The 22,675-nt window shown below is 47.6% G+C and overlaps 1 protein-coding gene across 2 annotated transcripts in view; it reads right to left on the bottom strand.

The window, feature by feature from the left end:
* The window catches only part of ATR (ATR serine/threonine kinase), a 148,993-nt gene that overhangs the window by 6,494 nt on the left and 119,824 nt on the right, over positions 1-22,675 (bottom strand). For both annotated transcript variants that reach the window (XM_040428060.1, XM_040428061.1), the window contains 9 exons: positions 22,190-22,363; positions 18,575-18,717; positions 18,240-18,337; positions 17,920-18,152; positions 16,810-16,944; positions 16,293-16,499; positions 14,957-15,100; positions 14,702-14,852; positions 3,375-3,531 (listed from right to left, as the gene is read on the bottom strand). In XM_040428060.1, the coding sequence (XP_040283994.1) occupies positions 3,375-3,531; positions 14,702-14,852; positions 14,957-15,100; positions 16,293-16,499; positions 16,810-16,944; positions 17,920-18,152; positions 18,240-18,337; positions 18,575-18,717; positions 22,190-22,363 (1,442 nt within the window). The remainder of the gene's footprint in view (positions 1-3,374; positions 3,532-14,701; positions 14,853-14,956; positions 15,101-16,292; positions 16,500-16,809; positions 16,945-17,919; positions 18,153-18,239; positions 18,338-18,574; positions 18,718-22,189; positions 22,364-22,675) is intronic.

Here is a 22,675-nt window from a genome sequence, read left to right as displayed (position 1 = left end):
AAGACATAATTATTTCCTTTTTCAGGATACGTTTTTTCAACAACAAAGGGGCGTGGCTATGGGTTCAAACGTAGCACCTACGTATGCAAACATCTTTATGAGGTGCTTTGAGGAAGATGTCGTCCTTGTATCACACCACCGCAGCCATTTGCTGCGGTGGTGGAGATACATCGACGACATCTTCCTCATATGGACAGGTAGTGTTGCCCAACTTGACGATTTTCACCTGTTTCTCAACAGTGTCAATAGGGACCTTCAATTCACCTTGGTCCACTCTGAAACTGAATTACAGTTTTTAGACACAACGGTAATTTACAATCAGGGTAAGCTGCATACACGGCTATACACCAAGCCCACGGACAAAAACACCATCCTTAGTTTTAACAGTGGGCATCCCCGAAGTATGCTTAAAGGTTTGCCTTTCTTTTAGTTTCTTAGAGTGAAACGCATTGTTTCTGAACCTGAACAGGTTGACCTGGCTTTGGACAACATGTCCAGGAAATTTCAGAATAGGGGGTATCCCACCCAGCTCCTTGATTCTCACATACAAAAGGTCCGTAGTGTAGATAGGAGCAGCACTTTGGAGAGGAAGGTGTCCGATAGGTCTGTTAGTCGGATACCCTTCATCTCCAAATATACGGAGCAAAGTGAGGCCATCAATCGCATTATCAAGCGACACTGGGGGATCCTGGGTGGGTGTCACAGTGAGATCTTAGAATTTAGATCCCCTCCCCTTTTCTCTTTCTGTCGATCTAGGAATCTGCGTGACCAACTTGTCAGAGCAGACATTGGGCCTAGGTCCAAGTCTGTTCAAACCTCCTTAACCACACATGGCAAGGGTAGCTTTCCCTGTTTATGTTGTATTGACTGCAAATATATAGGTAGGGGTTCTACCTTTGTCCATCCCACCACTGGAGTTTCTTACCCAATTCGATTCCACCTTACATGCAATTCAAACTATGTAATTTATGTTTTGATCTGTCCGTGTAAATTATTATACGTGGGTGAGACGTCGACGGATCTCAGAACGCGATTGAACAATCATCGATTGTCCATACGCAAAAAAAGAAAAGACCTCCCGGTTGCCAAACATTTTACGGAGCTTTAACACTCCGAAAGAGATCTTAAATGTTGGGCCATTGACCACATTCCCATGCCTAGACGTGGGGGCAACAGGGTGTTGATCCTTAGAAAAAGAGAGCTTTTTTGGATCTATACCCTCAACAGCTTGAGACCTAATGGTCTCAATGCGGATTACAATCCGGGGTTATATGTTTAGAGGAGCGGTGTGCCCCACAATTGTTATGTGTGCGATATGTGTCTACTTCTTGAGGGTATTTAGTGTATTATGAACACTATTAAGCCAGTTTCTTATTTTTATTTTTTTCTTTCTCTGCACAGACAAGAATGATGCTGCGGGTTGGAGAAGTGAGACGTACCCGATGTGTTTCGTATTTGCCTACATGTTTTTATGCAGTATTTATGTTGTTTTTTGCTTTGGTTACACTTTTTGCATACTTTTTTCATACTTGGTGCATTGCACTGTTTATTGTGTGTCCTACATTATGTGTGTGTCCACTGGGCATTGTGTGCCTTTTTGCGGCATGCCCGCAGCATTCGTTGCTTGGTGCATTGCTTCAAATGGCGCATGTGGGAGACGAGTTGCATCTTGTGGATGCATTCTCTTCTCTCTGTCCCTTATGGACACACAATCAGGTAAACTGCATCATTTCCGTTTTGCGCTACTCTGTTAACTATCAGGCTATGCGCACACACAGTGATCAACATTAGGTATTTCTCCCTGTTTGATTTAAGTGTTCTGCCATCTTGTGCATATTCTCACCGTTATTTGTGAGGCTATTATACTATATCGCGTCTATGATGCGGTCTAGGAATTGCGCTTTTTTCATCTGAGGTTTTTTTACCTCTTCCAAGATGGCCGACATAGCTTTTGACACTTATGCGCATGCTCCGGTTACGTCACAGGAGGAAGTTACATCCTGCTCCTCACGCGACTTGGCGCCTGCGCACTGCATCCAGCTGAACGCCGGAGGTGGCGGTGTTCGACATGTATGGCACGGACAGTGACACTGGGTATGTCATCCCTCCTCCTCCCTTTGGCAGCATCGTTTCGTCCCTCCCACTTTATACACACTCTGGTACACACCTGATATGTATTGATTAGTCAATTTATCTATTTGCACTTTATTTGCGATGATGCATTCACTACGTAATGTATTTGATATATATTATTGATTCATCTCTATATTTTACACTGCTATATCTACATTTTTATGTATTATACATGCACTATTTGCACTTTATTGTATTTGGCTGTTAATTGATTACACTGTGATGTCATAGGGGTTGGCCTATATATACCCCCTTTTGTATTGTGTTCATTGCTTGACAAAGGCTCTTGTATGAGCTGAAACGTTGCCATCCACATGGGTGAATAAACACCACTTTCTTTTACCTGGAGTGCAGTCCGTTGTTTCATATTATATATATTATATATTATATATATATATATATATATATATATATATATATATATATATATATTTTAAAAATCTCTAAAATAAAGTGACCTAAATGGGAGGAAATGCTCAAAAACCCCAAACACTGTGGCGTGTTTATAATCGGGGGAGCAATTCCTCCGCAAGTGATCCGTTGCTAGCGACAATCCCCAGCAAAAAAGGCATACAATGGAGGATGTCGGCAGCGGACCACATGCACCACAAAGGCATCCTACACAAGATGGGATAATGTGTGGATGAAAATATACAAATACATAAATCACTGCAAAAAGGTGCACCACAATGATATTCTACTGACAATACTGGCTAATCCCTCAGGCCACTTTATTTTAGTGATTTTTCTTTATATGTATTGAATGTGCCATTGCCTAATGCTAGTAACATTCTAGTGCACCTGGTAGCCTGTGTCACATGGCCTGTTATAGGTGGGGCTTGCAGCCTTATCTCTCCCACTACATGAGTGATCTCACTATGGAGGTGTGTGGGAGCTTGGCTGTGAGTTAGATCTTAGCACCACCACAGGTAGTCTAGTGGTAGGATCCATGCCACACAGATACCTTTAAGGTGGTGCAAAAGGGCTCCGTGGCTTAAGTCTCAGGCTGATGTTAAAAACTGAGGGATTAGCCAGTACTGTCAGTTGCATATCATTGTGGTGCACCTTTTGCAGCGATTTATATATAAAAAATCTGCCACAAAGTGTGGTGTATATTGGGGGTGTGCTTCTCAGGAGGGGAGGACTTTGGCAGAGGTCTCACTGTACATAAATAACTCTTATGCTTCTTGAAAGGAATAACTTCCATCATTTTGATTCATAATTCAATTTGACTTACTCACCAAGATGTAGGATCTGGAAACGTCCGTAAAAACCATTCATGGAAAACAGGTGGGTGACGAGGCAAAAGAGTTTCTTTAAATATTTTTAACTTTTCTTCTAGGGGAGCCGTCTTAGGCAGCATGCACTGACGTAGTTCCTTTCCTCCCATGTGTATTCCTGGATAAAGGGGAGAAAAAGAAATATGGCTTGGTTATCATAATGAAATAGTACAACAATGTAAAATACGTCAGATAAGAATTCCATTTATAGGGATTGTCCAAATTTAATAAAAATTCGGGCAACCTCTGTAAATGTAATAAAATAATCAATACATACCCCTTTCTCCCCCACTTCTTCCAGCATTGTACTGTGATCCACCCCCGCCGCCATCTTCCTGGCTGCAGCGGTGACATTCCATGCACACAGGTCATCGTGCAGCCAATCACAGGCATTGGCACAGTGACTGGCCTCAGAGATGACCTCTGTATGCAGAACATCACTGCTGCAGACAGGAAAACAAACAACATGGGGGAGCGGAGAAAAGAAGAGAGGAATGCAGGGGAGAAAAGTATCGCTTCTTTTGCTCTTCAGGACCATTTACAGGGCCTTCCCTCCTCTAGGACCGACTCCTATCTCCAGAACGGACCCCGAAGGGAAGGAAGAGCAGTTGTACATGCGTGGCCACCCTTTATTCACCTCTATGGGAGTTCTGAAAATAGCCAAGGGGTGGTTCAGCTATTTCTGGCAGTCCCATAGCAGTGCATGGAGTGTGACTGAGCTTGCTTGACTGCTCTCCCTCAACTTCAGGAGCCCTGTTCTGGAAATATGAGTGGGACCCACACCTGTCTCACATTGATGGCATATCCTAGCAATATCCCAGAGGGTAAAACCCCTTTAAATGCAAAAACAAAAACTTTGTAATCTACTTACCCTACTAATACCACTTTCCTGCCTCTGCACTAAACACCATTCCTGGTTCTCATTGCTCACAAAATATACATATAAATGGGTTCTGTGTCATATGGCCATTGCGGCCAGTTTCCGCTATGATTTGAAGATGCCATGGCTGTCACATCACAGTATACATATGTGAGGCCAGGAATGGCAGGTAGCCGCTAACAATGAAGCAGTATTGCTAAGGGAAGTATATAATACAGAACTTTAAATTTTTACATTTTAAAGAGGTTGTCTCATCTGGACATTAAGGCTACATGCGCACGACCGTATCTGTTTTGCAGTCCGCAAATTGCGGATCCAAAAAAAAAAAAGAAGATTTTTGTGAACTCGCCTGTAAAATCTCTTTCTCGCTTAGTTCATTGGAGGACACAGGACCGTGGGTATAGCTGCTTGCTGCCACTAGGAGGCGACACTAGGCTGAAAAAGACTTAGCTCCTCCTCGGCAGGCTATACCCCCTCCAGCCTGGAGAGAGCATGTCAGTTTCTGCTCAAGCAGTAGGAGCAGTAGAAACATGTGTGAAGCAAAAGAGAACGCAACAAATGCCGGCGGGAGCGAACGCGAGCTGAATACCCGATCGACAACCAACCAACCACTACCACCAACAATGATAAATACTGGGTGGGTGCTGTGTCCCCCAATGAACTAAGCGAGAAAGAGATTTTACAGGCGAGTTCTCAAAAATATGATTTTTTGTACTCACCGTAAAATCCTTTTCTCATAGTAGGCATTGGGGGACACAGCACCATGGGTATATGCCCAGCTGCCACTAGGAGGCTGACACTAGAAACAAAAAAAGTGTTGGCTCCACCCAGGTGGGCTATACCCCTCTGCCAGAGCCGAGAGAGATCAGTCGGTACAAAAGCAGTAGGAACGCCACACCTGAACCAAAAACTGAAAGCCAACAAGTCTTCAACTGGGGAAACCCGACAACCAAACTAGGCAAAAGCCGGAACCTCAAACAAGAAGAAAATCAAGAAGGGGAAGGGGGGGCGGGGGGAGAGATCTGTGTCCCCCAATGCCTACTACGAGAAAAGGATTTTACGGTGAGTACAAAAAATCTAATTTTCTCGTGCATGGCATTGGGGGACACAGCACCATGGGACATCCAAAAGCAGTCCCCGAGGGAGGGAAGAAAAAAGCACCATGCCACCAATCTAAAGCACAGCTGCTTGCAGAACCTTGCGTCCCAGACTGGCATCAGCAGAAGCCAAGGAATGAATATGGTAGAACTTAGAAAAAGTGTGAACCGATGCCCAGGTGGCGGCACAGCAGACCTGGGAAGCTGATGCCTGATGACGCACCGCTCAAGAAGCCCCAACCGCCCTAGTCGAATGTGCGGTCAACCTGGAAGGGGGAGCCCGCCCCTTCGCGACATAGGCCTCTTTGACGGCCGACCGAACCCAGCGAGAAATGGTGGCCTTGGAGGCAGGCAAACCTTTACGAGGGCCCGCCAGAACCACAAAAAGAGAGAGTCCGAACGACGGAAGGGTTCAGTGAGGCGAAGATGCAGGCGAAGAGCCCGAACCACATCCAGGCAATGGAGGGATTTCTCCCTACAGTGAGAAGGATTGGGGCAGAAGGACGATCTCCTCATTAATATGAAACGAGGAAACCACCTTCGGGAGAAAGGAGGGAACAGGACGCAATACCACCTTGTCCCGATGGAACACCAGGAAAGGTGAACGGCAAGAAAGTGCAGCAAGTTCGGAAACCCGGCGGATGGAGGCGACAGCCACGAGGAAGGCCACCCTAAACGAGACAAACAGCAGAGATCTCTGCCAAGGGCGATGACTGAAGGGCGTCCAGGACGAGATTCAGGTCCCACGGCTCCACCGGAAAGCGAAATGATGAAAAGGATGCTAGACCTTAGGTAGAGCGTATGGACCACAGAGGGCGCACAAAACAACTGGTCATAGGCAATATTTCGGTTTCAGCAGTATTCCATTTATTTGTGAGACAACGCGTTTCGGGGTACTAGAGTCCCCTTTATCAAGTCTGAGCTGGAAGAATGCAGCGGCTTGTTCTTTCAGCTCATCCGGCTCAGACTTGATAAAGGGGACTCTAGTACTTCGAAACGCGTTGTCTCACCAATAAATGGAATACTGCTGAAACCGAAATATTGCCTATGACCGGTTGTTTTGTGCGCCCTCTGTGGTCCATACGCTCTACCTAAGGTCTGGCGTCCTTTTCTTCATACAGTTACCCGAGTGGCAGGGTGGCCCCTGCCCAAGGCGATCGGACGAATCTAGGCTGCACCAACCATTACTCATCTACACTCGACCTTCATTGCAGTTGCATCCAATTGATGAAACCGCAATAGGTGAGCAAACCATTTCTTTTATTAGAAATTTGATTTGCTGAACTTACTCACCCTATGAGCGCCTTTCTCTATCCTATTGGCCATTATCTGCCGGAAAGCGAAAGGGAGGGGCTCGGCGAGCAACACCCTGGAGAAAAGTCCTAACCTGAGCCCGCGAGGCCACAGGACGCTGGAAGAGGACAGAGAGGGCTGAAATCTGCCCCCTGAGAGAAGCCAGGCGAAGACCCTTATCAAATCCGGCCTGAAGGAAAGCCAGAATGTTAGGGACAGAGAAACGTAGAGGACGAAAACAACCAGATTCGCACCAGGTAAAATACACTCTCCAGGTCCGATAGTAAATGCGGGCCGACTGGGGCTTGCGAGCTTGAAGCATCGTCCGGATGACTGAGTCCGAGAGACCACGGGACTTCAGGACCACGGTCTCAACAGCCACGCCGTCAAACGAAGCTGAGGTAAATTCGGGTGGAACAGAGGGCCCTGGGAAAGGAGATCGCGGTGCGGAGGAAGTCGCCACGGGACGTCGGCGAGCAGAAACACCAGATCCACATACCACGCCCTGCGGGGCCAATCCGGAGCCACCAGGATCGCCGGAGCTCGGGCTGCCTTGAGACGCTTGAGCACTCGGGGAAGGAGAGGAATGGGGGGAAAAAGATGCAGAAGGTCGAACTGAGACCAAGGCAGAACTAGGGCGTCGACTGCGAGAGCCTGAGGGTCCCTGGACCGCGCAACATAGCACGGGAGCCTGCGGTTGAGGCACGACGCGAAGAGATCCACGACCGGAGTTCCCCAACGGTGACAAAGTTGGAGGAACACTTCTGGGTGGAGAGACCATTCGCCCGGGTCGACGAGCTGACGACTGAGAAAGTCTGCCGCCCAATTGTCGACCCTGGGAATGTGCACGGCGGAGAGGACCGGAACGTGCTTCTCCGCCCACTGCAGGATTCGGGAGGCTTCCTGTAGGGCCATCACACTCCTGGTGCCCCTTGGTGGTTCAGATAGGCCACGGCGGTGGAATTGTCCGTCTGAATCCGGATCGGGAGACCGCGGAGACAGGGAGTCCAGTGAGACAGTGCCAGGAAAATTGCCCTGAGTTCGAGGACGTTGATCTGCAGGGAAGACTCCTGAACAGACCAAAGAGCCTGGACAGTGAGGGACTCGAAGACCGCCCCCCAACCCGAGAGGCTGGCATCTGTGGTGATCACCCGCCAACTGGGGGGGAGGAAAGACCGGCCCAGGGACACCGTCCGAGGATTCAGCCACCAGGAGAGATCATGGCAAAGCTCGGGAGGGAGGCGGGTCCGGCGATCGAGGCCTGCCGGAGACTTGTCCCACCTGGATAGGAGTGGAATTGAGAATAGGGAGTGGAATTGGGAATAGGGAATGGCCTCGAAGGAGGCCACCATGGTGCCCAGGACGCGCATACATATCCTGATGGTCAAGGGAGACGGGTCGCGGAGACGAGTCACCCCCGCCTGAAGAGACGCACTCTTCTCTGGGGGAAGGAACACCTGCCCGAGGCAAGTATCGAAGATCATGCCCAGAAAGGGCATCCTCCAGCATGGGACAAGAGAGGACTTGGAGTGGTTGATGAGCCACCCGAATTAGGCAAGAGCCGAGAGGATGATGCATAGGCTGGACAGGTTGTCCTCCAATGACGGACCCGGATCAGAAGGTCGTCCAGGTAAAGCACCAATGCAACCCCCCCTGGCACGGAGAAGTGCCACGAGAGGCGCTAGCACCTTTGTGAAAACCCTCGGGGCAGAGGCCAGGCCGAAGGGCAGGGCGACGAACTGAAAATGAAGAGAACCCACCGTGAAGCGAAGGAACCTTTGATGGGAGAGGGCAATGGGGATGTGGATATAAGCGTTCTGAATGTCTATGGATGACAGGAACTCGTCTGCCTCCAAGGAGTCGATCACCGACCGGAGGGACTCCATGCGAAAATGACAGGACACGGACAAAGTGATTGAGCGCCTTCAGGTCCAGGAGCGAACCGTCCTTCTTGGGAACCGTGAAAAGGTTCAAGTAGAACCCCTGAAAGCGTTCTGATTCCGGAACCGGAACGATGACCCCGAGAGAGCGAAGGGAACGTATGGCCCGAAAAAACTCGTCTGCCCTGGCGGGGGACTTGGGGGGCGACGTCAGGAAGAACCGTCCCGATGGAAGACCGGAAAATTCGATCTTTTATCCGGAGGAGACTACCTCCAGAACCCAAGCGTCCTCCACACTTGCTTGCCAGATATTCTGAAAGGCGAGCAAGCAAGGAGTCGACCCGTTTGTCAGCGGGATCCGACAAGGAAGCCGCGTCAGCCAGGGGAAGGGTAGTGGCCTTCTCCAGGCAAGCCACCTGAGGATCTACCTGAGGAGGAACTGTCCAGCGGTTGACGGATTCCTCAGAAAAGGGATAAGGGACATCCGAGGCTTTGGTAAGGTGAAGGCGCCGATCAGGGTGACGCCACTCCTTAGCCAGAAGTGCGTCAAGATCCGCGTGATTAGGGAAAACCACAGTGGAACGTCTGGAACGGCGGAAGTACACCGACTCCTGGGAGGAGGATAAGGATCGTCCTGCACATGGAGCGCGTCCCGGACGGCTTTAATGAGATCCTTTATGACCGCAGACATCGCTGAGCACCGCTCTGATTCAGAATTAGAAGCAGAGGAGTCCCCAGGAGCGGCGGAAACGGCTGAAGAAGAAACCTTGCCCGTCTCAGACTTATCCGGGGAATGATCCGAGAAAGCTGAGGAAGAGTGGGACTCGGCCGAGACCCTACGAGGTCGCTTGCGGGACCGAGTGCCAGAGCAAGACCGGACATCCCCAGCGGGAGAGTTCCTGCTAGAGGCGGCCGCAATCTGAGCAGGCAAACTGTCCAGAGACTGCGCCAGGGATTGGGAGAGGCTGGCAAGGTTCCCTATGGCTTGGGACAGGGTAGCAGCCCATTCCAGAAGAACCGACCCGAAGGGGACCGCAGGGGTGGCTTGAGCGGGCCTGGGGTCGAGGCACTATGCGCAGAGAGAGTTAGACTGGCCGCATGGAAACTTCATATTACACAGAGAACATGCATAATGAGTAGAAATCCCGGCAGGGGGAGTGGGGTCCCGACCAGAGGAAGACATGTGGGCTTAGGATGGAGCCTGCAAGGAAAAAAGTCAGCCGAAGGGCTGCCTACCAGACCCAAAGGTGCTGTGTCCCAGAAGAAGAAGCTGCATCGCAGGAGAGGAGCAGCAAGATGGTGACCGGGTGCTTGAGAGGGAAGAGACGGCAATTAGAAGAAGGGAACGCCCTCAGTGACCGGCAGAAGCCCGCGCTGAAAGAGGATTGGAGAAAAAACCAAGCGCCTCCCAGGGTTCCCCCCACAGAGGGGAGGGGGAAAAAGTGAGCCCGGGAAGCCAGGAGTGGGCAAAGTGAAAGCTCCGCCCCACGTGACCTGCGGCCTAGTAGGCCGAAAAAGTCGGAGCCTAAAGTGAGACGGAGCTGCGGGGAGGCGACCGGAAGCAGCCGCGGGACGGGAGGGACACAGCGCTGAGGGGAACAGGTGCCCTGCACAAAGAAGCACCCAAAATGACCTCCGGAGCCGGCCCCAGAACGGAGGCATGAGCCATGCAGGTACCCCGGTCCATGGGAGAGGGGGGGAGAACTGGGTGAAAGTAGAGTGGAAGAGGGCTTCCCCCAAGCGTCCCCCCACACCATGTTCCTCCAGCTACTAGGCCAAGGGAGAAAGAGAGAGTGAAGAGGGAGGGAAGGGGGTTGGGAACCACAGGGCCCCCGCAACGGATGGATCCCTACTTACCTTCCGAAGTCTTCAGGCGCAGCAGTGACCACCCCTTCGGCGGACTCAACACGGGGGCCGTGGGACTACCGGAATTCCACTGCGAAAGCAGCTTTAACTGGGGACTGAGTGGCTGCCAGGAACTTGATTACGCGCCCGCAGGGGGGCAACTAAAGTGGAACACGATGAAGCCACCCCTGCAGCAGGCCGAAACCTGCAGAGAAAAAGAGAAGAAAAAACTAAAATTAAAAATTAAAAAAAGATAGCAGGTCATGTCTGCCTCCTACGGACACTAGAACAAGACTGCTCTCTCTCGGCTCTGGCAGAGGGGTATATAGCCCACCTGGGTGGAGCCAACACTTTTTTTTGTTTCTAGTGTCAGCCTCCTAGTGGCAGCTGGGCATATACCCATGGTGCTGTGTCCCCCAATGCCATGCACGAGAAAATCTTGTTTTCTCGCTCGTATCATTGGGGGACACAGGACCGTGCTACGTCCTAAAGCAGTCCACGGGGAGGAAAAAACAATCACGCCCATGGAAAAAAAACTCCCTCAAGGATGTGTAATCCACTGCCGCCTTCAAGACCTTGCGGCCCAGAGCAGCCTCCGCTGATGCCTAGGAAAGTACCTGGTCAAACTTGGTGAAGACCAAGACACTGCCTTATACAACTGTAAAACTAATGCATGGTGGAGATGAACCAAAGAAGCGCTGACCGGTAGTCGGGGGGGGTGGGCCATAACTCCGCTGGGCTGTCCCAGCAACTATCAAACAGATCCACCTGGAACGTCCCCTTGGACGCAAAGCGAGATGCTGATCAGCTATAGCAATTATGCAATCGCAACCCCTGTGTAACGAGAGAAGGACAACAGTTGTCAGAACAACGGCAATTAATGGTAGTGTAAAGGAGGAAGAGGTTAGGGTAAAGCCTATTCCCATCTGAAACTGGCGCTATACAGAAGTAGCCACAGAATCCACTAATAGTTCAATATTCCGCCTGAGGAGGCGGCCATACAAGGAGAGCCACAAATTAAATTCTAACGCCATACTAAAGCTGAGGAGGAGACCACACAGTAGAGGCCACGGATTCCAGAGCTAAAAGAATTTGTCACCTGACGAAGGAGCTGTAAGTAGTGGTAACGCGAATACCCCTTATACAGTAGTAGCTACCGCATGCCCCCCCAGCGCAAGCTGAGGGGGAGGCCTGAGGACATCTTGTAGGAGCCATGGTACCATACTGCCCCAGTTCAGTAGAGCTAACCTTAAGCACTACACCAGGTAAGGGAGCTGAACAGAAGTAACCGCCGAAGCCAGCACCATGGTAGAGCTCCTACCTGAGGGGGGCTGCCCTACTGCAGCGACTACGATCTCTAACACTAGCGTGACAACTGCGCCTGTGGAGGAAAAGACACTGTAGCAGCTAATCCAGAGTGCCAGAATAACCACGTTACCTAGATAAGGAGGGGTGGTGGACAGAGTCAGTGCAATACTCGGCTCACTGGATCGTAATCACTAAATTCTGTGCAATGGCGTACGCGCAACATGTTGTCGAGAACCAATACCATGACCGACCTGAATGCTGGAGACCCATGGGGATGGAGGGTATCTAGGACAGATAAGTGTTGCTGTCTAACCCCCCTGAGTGGACAGAGGCCGACATCTTTGCGCCCCCAACCAGTACCGAAAGAAAAAAGGAGGATACAATATGGAAGTAGCCACGGTATCCAGTGGCAGGACCCATATGCCACTTGATGAGGGGAGCCAAGTCATCTAGTGCCGTGGCGTAGTTGAATTGTAGCATCCGAAGATGCTTGGTTATTCCCCGTTAGCAGATCACTTGTGGAAGGGGGTAATGCAACAGGAAACATGGTGATGGCGATGCTACTGATGTAGAGCAACACTCCGCTTAAGGAAGGGAGTAGCTAGACAGTCATAACCGTATACAATGGTAGTGTAATTACCCCACCTATGGAAGGGGGGGTAATGCCTACGGGCAAGCCCTGCACTCAGTGGTAGTGCAATTACTCCACCTATGAAGAGAGGTCACGCATACGGAAGAACTGTATCCCGAGGTAGTGCAAGTACGCCACCTATGGAAGGAACCTAATCCCATGGCAGGAAAATTATGTCGTTTATGGAAGGGGGTAATGCATATGGCGAGTTTAGTACCCAGTGGGCATGCAATTATTCCACCTAAGTAAGAGGATAATGCATACGGTAAACACTGAAACCAGTTAAAAATGCTATAACGCCACCTATGGAAGAGGCTAATGCATACGGAAAATACTGTGCCCAGTGGAAATGCAATTCCACCACCTACGGAAAAGGGAACGCCTACGGCCGGCCTTGAAAACAGTGCTAGTGCAGTTAGTCCACCTATGGGAGGAGGTAATGCATAAAGTAAGTACTGTATCTAGTAGTAGTGCAAATAATGCTGGCTACCGTGGACGCAATCTTGGAAGATTGCAACGGATTCATGTCAGAGTCCGAATCGGTGATCCCCCCCCCCCCCCGCTCGGACCGTACCGCTCCAGGGAGGGAGGGTGCGACTAAGAGTGACCTTAGGGAGGAAGAGTGGAGGTACGGAGGTGACCGAGGAGGAATATTTCCTGCTCTGGCCCGCTTGTGCGCCGTTCTACCCCTTAGAATCTTGCCCATGGCAGTTGCAGGTTGCGCTGGTGGGGATTTGACCACCAAACTAGCCAGGAGGTGGAAAAAGGAACTTCTAAAAAGGTCCAAACACCGGATTGCGCAGGCGGTGCTTTATCAACCAAAACGACCCAGGAGGGCAGATTAGGAATCCTTCAGATGTCCTCCACTGGATTTGCGCAGGTGGAGCATTATCAACCAAACGACCCCGGAGGGCGGATTGGGAATCTTTCAGATGTCCTCCACTGGATTTTCGCAGGTGGAGCATTATAAACCAAACGGCCCCAGAGGGCGGATTGGGAAACAGAGAGAGAGAGAGATCCTCCACTGTCCGGGATAGGGCACGGGCCCAGTCTAGTACCACACAGTCTGGGTGGTCCTGTGATGTGGGCTGAGGGGGGCGGGATCTGTATGGTGCACTTTTTTTTAAACAAACTGTGATGCCCCAGTCTCTGAACAAGAGGCAGGAAGGGGTTGAATTATTCACTAATAAGGCACATTGCCTGCAGACAGCAACCCCAGATAATCTGGTCCTGGCCATAAAGGGTTAAGACTGCCTTGAGGACCAGGGGCGGAGCTAAGCGAGCTCCTGAGGGAGGGGAACAGCTAGGCGGGAAGAAATCTCGCCAGAAAGATTCACCCTGCATGCTGGGAGAATCGGGGCAGGCCAAAGGTCTATGGAGCAAGTGGACTTTACAATAGGGGAAGTCGGGGGGACCCAGGCCCTGAGTTTGCTCCCTCCAGACAGTCTTGCAGAGGCCCCAGCACCTTAGTGGAAAAGGTGGGTAGGGGAGGGGGGTGTGGGAGGGGATGGTGCCAAGAATACTCACCTAATCCAAACTACTCACCCCATCTTCATCCTCTTCTCTTTACCCCTCCTTAGCTTACCAGCAGGGTAACCTCTTCAGCAGCTGGCACCCAAAGTGGCAAGAAACTGAAATGGCGGGGGGGTCTCGCTGGATTCAGGTGACCCCTTGGCTAGCGGGAAGCATTGGAGCTGGGCTGCCCTGGTCCACCTTTTCTTCTTGGGGAGGTCGGGAGGTGAGGGATTCCGACACCGGCCTTGCTCCCGGGGTAGACAGAGAGGCTAGGAGACTGTTTCCCAAAACCTAAAAACTGAAAAAGAAAAAATAATAAAGTAAGTCGCCCTGCATTAAGCAGGGAGGTCTGCCTCCTACAGACACTAAGCTAAAAACTGACATGCTCTCTCCAGGCTGGAGGGGTTATAGCATGCAGGGGAGGAGCTAAGTCTTTTTCAGCCTAGTGTGGCAGCAAGAAGCTATACCCACGGTCCTGTGTCCCCCAATGATACGAGCGAGAAAAACTGATTTTTTTTTTTTAGGATCCATTGTAACAATGCCTATCCTTTTCTGCAAAACAGACAAGAATAGGACATATTCTATATTTTTTGCGGGGCTACGGAACGGAAATACGGATAGGTCCAAATCCTATCCGCAAAAAAACAGAACGGACACGGAAACAAAATACGTTTGTGTGCATGAGGCCTTATTCATGGAATAGGCCACTAATCTGATAGGTGCACATCACATCTCTGGGACACGCTCCAATCTCAAGAATTGGACACCGCTAGGAATGGAGAGTTGGCTGTGCAAAAGTACAAAAATGGTAAAATATCAAAGAACATTGTTGAACTCACTTCTCTCTTTGTAGAGTTTTATCAGTATGTTTCTCAAGCCTGCAGTGTTATTCACCCATTCTATTATCCCACATTCATCATTCAGGGGGATAACAGCATAGGTGCGAATGTGGAGCTCTCTCCTCCGGGACTCTGCATCCTTTCTCAAACACTGATCAAGAAGACAAAATGTTTAGTTTATACTCCTAATTTATATCCATGGGCAAAAAAACTACAGATTTTTTTAATTTTATTTAATCAACACCGCTCATGTACCTTGTTAATCAGAGAATTAAACTCCATAAGTCTGCAGTCTTTCCGAAGATCATCTTTAGGTTTACACATCATAATATAAGATTTCCCATCAGATCCCTTCAGAGAAATTTTTTTGGGCTTTTGAAGAGATGCCAAAATTTCCACCTGCATGACACAGAGAGCAGTCAGACGAAATAACAAGTTTAAGGGTACAGCGACATAGGTTTTTTTGTTTGCAGTTTTTGAAGCCAAACCAGGTTTGGATTCTAAAAAAAGAAATAGTATCTGTCCTTGATACTTTCTCTCCTTTTGTGGTCCACTCCTGGCTTTGGCTTCAAAAAATGCATAAAAAACCTGAAGGAAGTGAAGCATCCAATGACTGTCCAGTAGCCATCATTTTACACAACTTTGCACAAATAAAAGCAAAAATCATATATCAATACAGGCGACCACAAGAAACTTTGTAATTTGTCTTCTCAGATAATTGCGTCTCACTTAAAAAAAATGCCTTATTCCCTTCCAGCATGGATTATCTCTGAAGAAGCATCATATTAAACATGTCAATGCAAGTCTATGGAAGGGGAAGAGTGAGCAGGAACTCAGACAAGCACTGACAAAGAGACTGCACAGCTACATAGGAAGGTTATAGCTCAGCACAAGTGCTCACAACTAGTGTTGAGAGAAGCGAGCTTCGGATGCTTCATCCGAAGTCGCTTCGTTCAAAACTTCGGAATAATACTTGTATGGTGATTTGGAAAACCACTTTAAAACCGAACTCTGCTTTGGTTCCGACTAGTACCACAGAACCGAAGCTGCGTTCGGTTTCAAGTTTAAAAATTAACTACCGAAGTTATTGAACAAAGCCATGCCCGACTTTGTGAATAACTTACTTCGGCTCATCGGAGCCCATATATTTTAATACTGTACAGAGATGGATGAAGCATCCGAAGCTCGCTTCGCTCAACACTACTCACAACCATACAGGTCAGTACTTCTCTCTAATGTTTTCCATTAATCGGGGGCTGCTTCTGAAGGACTGTAAGACAATTAAGAAGCAGATTCTCCTCTACTTTCCTGTGCAGTAGATGGCAGCTAGTCTCCATCTACCATGTATGGAAGAACTCCAAAAATAGCTATTCAGCAAGCATAGAGGAACACTGCTAAATAAATGCCAGACACTCGTGGTATAATGGTCAGAAATGGTGTTATTCCTCACGTACAAACATTGTACTACGGAATAATGCAAAGTTTGTTGAGAGCTCAGTGATGTTTTTAACATTGTCCAGCCACCCTCTAAATTAAAAAAAATGCTGGGCAACCCCTTTAAGGTGTTTCATTTTAATATCATAGAACTTACAACATCATCAAAGCCAGCAATATATGCCCAGTGCCCAGGAAAGGGGTCATGATCAGCATGGTCACGTTTTCCAGCTGTAGATGGCAGTGTGGGTATCATTACTGATTGTAATGGTATAAGTATTTCGCTGAATGTTGGCTCTTCCACCAGTTTCTTCAGTAATCTGAAGTGGATGCTCATACTTAAAGTGCCAGTGTTCCCATCAACCTAAGAAATGTAAAAATATACATGTGTATGTAAACCTGTTAAATAGTACTCACATAGGTGCTGACAAGCAGTAATGATTGTAGTAGTGCACACAAACCCTTCAAAACTACATTCCAAGCGGGTTGTTTTAATGTTTGGACCCAGACATGGCAAAACTACTGCAAATATGTTACACTTTACAATACAATAAATGTGGATTCCATGCCATGTGGATTCTCACTATGTGTTTCTCCCTTTGCAATGCATAGGGTGAATTCCATGGCAAATCCTAGATGATGAGGACTGCAAAACTGAAAAGAGCTCTACTTACAGGCTTGTTACACAGCTCAAGAAGCTTGTCCGTGAGACGGGTTGCATCTCCTATGAATTTCCCCAGAGCAGGCTTCATGTGAATGGCTTTATCAAGGATTTCTTTGCATCTGTTTACACGCATGGGATAAGAAGACTGTATGGAATAAATAAGACTCCATCAGGAAATCAAGTATAATTACAATTGCATGCCCACACAATTTGGTAAACACATCATATGTGAGTACACGGGTAATCATGTTATTAAGGTCTCATGCACACGGCCGTTGTTTTGGTCCGCATCAGAGCTGCTGTTTTGGCGGCTCGGGTGTGGACCCATTTACTTAAATGGGGCCGCAAAAGATGCGGACAGCACTCCGTGTGCTGTCCGCATCCATTGCTCTGTTCTGTGGCCCCGCTAAAAAAATATAACATGTCCTATTCTTGTCCGCGCTTTGCGGACAAGAATAGGCATTTATATTGAAGGCTGTCCGCGCCGTGCGCGGACCGCAAAACACACCACGGTCATGTGCATGAGACCTTAATGTCATATATAATGTATTTTTCATGTGTTTTCCTCATCTGCAGGCTCAATCACTAATTATCAGTTTTTCAGAAGGGACGCCACTAGCTGCTGTGATGGTCTCCTACACTTAGGAGCGCTGCCCTTTTCCTCCAGCCCACAGTCCTGTGCGAGCTCTCCATATTCTCCCAGCCTAAATTTAAATACCCGCTCCTTCATGAGACATAAGACATGGCAGTAGGTATTCAGATGCTCTTCTCCCAGACTATAAAAACAGACAAGAAAAGTAAGCAGGGTTTAGAAGCAGGGCTGGAGCATCTGCAGCCCGACAGATGTACCACCAGCTTATAAACTGACACAGATTTCATTTTGTTGCTTATGAACAGCCACTAATACACTTAAATTATTAAGAGGCACGTGCCAGAAGAGCATCTTTCTCCAGCAACTGCAGATCAAGACCGGCACATGCAACTCTGGCCTCATTTACACGAGATGTGCTGTATAAAAGATTCAAGTGTTCACTAATTTGTTGAGGTGAGCAGACATGTTGGGAATGATTGTTCCTGTGTAAACAGGCCTTTAATACCTTTCATTGATTGCCACTATTACCTTAGACACCGCAGTCATCATCCACATTGCCTGCTGAGGATATGCCACAAAGACTTTTGCCACAATTTCCATCAGAACAGCAAAGACCTCATCATGAGAGTGACAGATGCGGGAGATCAGCTGTGAGAATGCGGTTAGGAACTGATATGGAGCTAGATGATTCTTATGGTCAGTAATGGCCTTGTTAATTCTCATCAGATCATTTTTCATTTGCTGACGGTCGGCCCGGCCAGCTGAAATATGACAAGTGACATAATGAAATTTGATATATTCCACCACCTAACCACCCAAAATACTTACATGGTCCGCACCATTCCTACCTTTTTCCCATTCATAGGCTTTAGCTCCAAAGTCAAGCCACAAAGACAACATCCGAGGCATTGACTGATAGATGAACTGGTTCCCATACTGCAAGGACCTAATTGAAAGGTGAGATATAGGACATTTATTCTAACAGTTTGTATACTGACGCTCTTAATGTCTAGGTAGGTATACGCTATTCATCAGTCTCACAGTGACGATGACACAGTCTGCAGTAACTGCAATATGAACTACTGAACCTAAGCCGAACCAGACTTATGGATACAATCCAAAGCACTAGCTGTCAAAATTTTAAAAAATTATTTTAGGTATTTTTCAGCAATAAAGTACTGACCTCCCAAAGTGATAGACAATGTATCGGATCAGGTCACCCTGCTTTTCCATCTTGTTTTCAGTCACCATAGGCATTAGTTTGTCATAATACTTGGCAAGGTAAAAGTGTCCATCTTCCCATTCTGGGAGCAGACTGGTTACATCCTAGATTATTTAGACCACAGAAAAAATAATGATTATTAGAACACTAATGGCGCCCCCGATTCATCAAAGGGTTTGCCTTTTTTTTTTTTTTTTCTTCACAGGAAACAGCCCTACTCTTGCCTGTAGGCTATGGGCTGTGTCTAGTATTGCAGTTCAGCTCCTTTCACAATAATGAGGTTAAAGGGGTTGCTTGGAGTAAAAGCTGACAACTCCAATATATAACCTATCGCGAATTAAAAACAAATAACAGAACGTCACCTATTGGCAGTTCCACACCATCGTTCCTCGCTGGACTGGAAGTGGTGGCTTGGCCCCGGTACTGAAGTGGCCAATCACTAGCCTTCAGTGGTCACATGTGCTAGCAATTTTTTTTTTTTTTTATTGGGAACAGGTTAGGGCCATTGCAGTTGTCAGCTACTAGGCCAGACAACCCCTTTAAGCTATATTACTAGACATAGCCTGTGGATAGACAAGGCCCTGTTTCTGAGGGAAATATACTGGACAACCATTTTAAAGAGCTAGTCGTCAGTACTAATGATGCATTTTTTTGTGTAGTCATTATCAGAGGAAGGGGAAGGATGTATCACAGATAACTTTTCTGTCTATAGGCCATTAATAGACTTCTATCAGACAAAATCTTATATAGACCCACTAAAGTGAGATGCCAGTATAGCTTACTCTGAATTGGTAATGCACCTTCTCCTGTGTGAATAAAGCCTTAAGCCTGTATTACACTGGTAGATTTTCCAGCCGATAAACACTCATTAGCGATCATGTTGCAGTGTAATACTGCCGCCGACAGCCTGATGAACGCGCAAACACTCATTCAACGGGCAATTCAGATTTTTAAGCATTAAAAAAAAATTAGAGCTTGCCGGCGGCAAATCGTGCTAAAAGTGATCTGCCGCCAGAAAACCACTAGGCACTATGGGGACGAGCGATGGCATCGGGGTGTAGCTAAAGGCTTATGGGCCCTGGTGCAAGAGTTCAGCTTTGACCTCCCCCTCCCCTTTCCTCAGTGCTTTATGGCAAGGAGCAGGGTTTCACCTAGCCTTTCTGCTGCCTGAGGCAATAATTGAAACATTCCCCCTCCCCCAGGCCAAATTCTCAATCTAACCCATTCCCTCCAATGGGGTTGTCCTCTTTTTACAACTAATGACCTATCCTCAAGATAGGTCATCAATATCAGACAGGCGGGCATCTCCCAGCACCCCCACCAATCAGCTGTTTTAAGAGAGGGCAGCGCTCATATGAGAGCGGCTTTCTCTGCTCTGTTCACCTGGTCGCCGCTACAATTGCAGTAGTGAGCAGGTAAACAAAGCAGAGAATGCAGCGCTCATACGAAAAAAAAAAAAAGCGGACAACCCCTTTAAAGAGATACTTGGAAAACATTACATACAGCGCTTCAGAACATATAGGGTGTGAGGAATATAGATTATTGTTCAATGTCAGCCATTGTCCCTAAACCACGCCTGTGTTGTCTTGGCTGTGTGCTTCCTCCAAACATGAGGCCAAAATGTTAAATCTTGGTTTCATCAGACCAGAGAATCTTGTTTCTCACAGTCCAAGAGTCCTTTAGGTGCTTTTTTTTTGCAAACTCCATGCAGGCATTCATGTGTCTTTTACTGAGGAGTCTTCTTTCTCACCACCCTGCCGTAAAGCCCAGATTGGTGGAATAATGCAGTGATGGTTGACCTTCTGAAAGTTTCAACCATCTGCACACAGTATCTCTGGAGCTCAGCCAGAGTGACCATTTAGTTCTTGGTCACCTCTCTTACCAAGGCCCTTCTCCTCTGATTACTTAGTTTGGAGGAGTGGCCAACATTAGGAAGAGCCCTGGATGTTCCAAACTTCTTCCATTTGAGAATTATGGAGGCCACTGTGGTCTTGGGAACTTTCAGCGCCCTTCTCCAGATCTGTGCCTCCACACAATCCCATCTCTGAATTCTATGGACAGTTTTTTCCCCCTTATGGCTTGGTTTTTGCTCTGATATGCATTGTCAGCTGTGAGTCCTTATGTGGATAGAGGAGTATATTGCCAACTCATGTCCAATCAACAGAATTTACAAAAAGTGGACTCCAATCAAGGTTTAGAAATATTTAAAAGATTATCAAGAGAAATTGAAGGCCCCCAGAGCTAAATTTCAAGTGCCACAGAAAGAGGTCTGAATACTTATGTCCATGTGAAATGTCACTGTTTCCTTTTTAATAAATGTGCAAAAATGTCTAAAAGTTTTAAATTTCTCATTATGGGGTATTAAGTGCAGATTGATGGGGGAGATTTTGATAGCACAAGCCTGCAACATAACAAAATGTGAAAAAACTTCTGAATGTCATATGAGCAGTGGTTTTCTACACAAGACAAATCCTAATAATTTCGTAAACACACTTACAAAAAAGAAAAGATGCACTCAAAATGTCAGATTGCTATAAAACTCGGCATGTAGTTATCTCAGGCAGATATGTTAATGATTACAGGGTGCTCTGATTACATATTGGGTCCTGCCACAAAAGGGCATAAAAGTGCTTTCTCTGCTGCCCTTTAAAAATGGTCTCAGAGGCTACTTTTGGGTAGTGTACATCTTGGTAAGAGATTACTGACTGCTGGACATGCCTGTACGCCGCACTTGTGATAGACTTTAAGAGGGGGCGCACCATTGGACTGACAGAAGCAGGATGGCCATTTCAATGAATTGTCTACCATCTAAGCCGTTGTGCCCTAGCTTTTAGGATGTGTTGGGATCAGCAGTTACGTGAGGGCACGCTCCTAACAGCCCAGAAAGACCAACAGTAGAAAGGATCATCTGATGTACGGACAAGCACGAGCAGCTCCCACAATTTCATTGTCCACTATCCAGACACATGTTTCACCTTTATTATAGAGTCCTGTCTCTGTCCAGGCCATTTCCAGGTGCTAAGCAGAAGGATATTTGATGTCATGACGCCCGTTATGTGTCTTGCCATTGACAGCCAGCCCGTCGCCTTTGTTTGCAGTGGGTGTCATGAACAAGAAAGCGGGGCTGCTACATATTGGAATGGTTTTGTCTTTAGCGACAAATACAGGGTCTGCTTGGGATCTCACTGGCGTGATGATCTGGGGAGCCATCACATATGACAGTTGCTAACCACAAGTAGTGAAATGAGGACACCGACAGCTCAGCAATATCTGCAGGACATCATGCAGCCACATCTGTTGCCTCTCATGGCAGGGCTTCCAACTAGCATTTTTCAGCAGGATAATGCTCAGTCCAATATTGGAATCACTTAAACATACAGTATCACTACATTCAGACATAGAAAGTTTCATTCCATTCCAACAACTCCTTCTTTGTGCTTGGTTCTTTTTTGTCATAGTGTATATCCTGACTGTTCAATAATCCATTACATTTTATTCTATGTGAAATGATGTTCACAGCTGAATACACACTGGTGTTTCCTCATACCATCATCAAGGGTTTAATTTTCAACTTACTTTATACTTTTTCATCACTGCATTGCTTTCAAAGTTGGCAGTCTCGTCCATGAATCGTCCCACTAGCAGCATAGCTCTGCCGTGGATCAACTGCTGCTCTGGAGTTGCAGTGCTACCTGCCTGGAATAACTCTGCTCCCTTCTGAAGGACTATGAGGGCCTGGTGCACATCACCCTAAATAAGACAACACAAGCATTGGGTTAGCTGAGGTGGAATACAATTTTCCCATTACTGACATAAATTCCACATAAAACAAACAGGATAAACGACATTGGTTTTTTACCTACAATAAAGCTGGGGTTACACGGGCCGACTGAGCGGTCGATTGACAGTCGGCTGCTTGTACAGTGAAGAAGACCGCTGCATGTAATCTGCACGTGATCTCGTTCACTGTATGAGGACATAGCGATCTCTCGTCCTCATACAGAATCATAGTCTCTGAGCAGCAGGTCACTGTTCAGACAGCACGATCTGCGGCCCAGAAGC

This window comes from Bufo bufo, chromosome 4 (genome assembly GCF_905171765.1).
Source record: "Bufo bufo chromosome 4, aBufBuf1.1, whole genome shotgun sequence".
NCBI classification, from domain to species: Eukaryota; Metazoa; Chordata; class Amphibia; order Anura; family Bufonidae; genus Bufo; species Bufo bufo.
The sequence above is the reverse complement of the archived record's forward strand: the minus strand, read 5'-3'. Positions and strand labels throughout refer to the sequence as shown.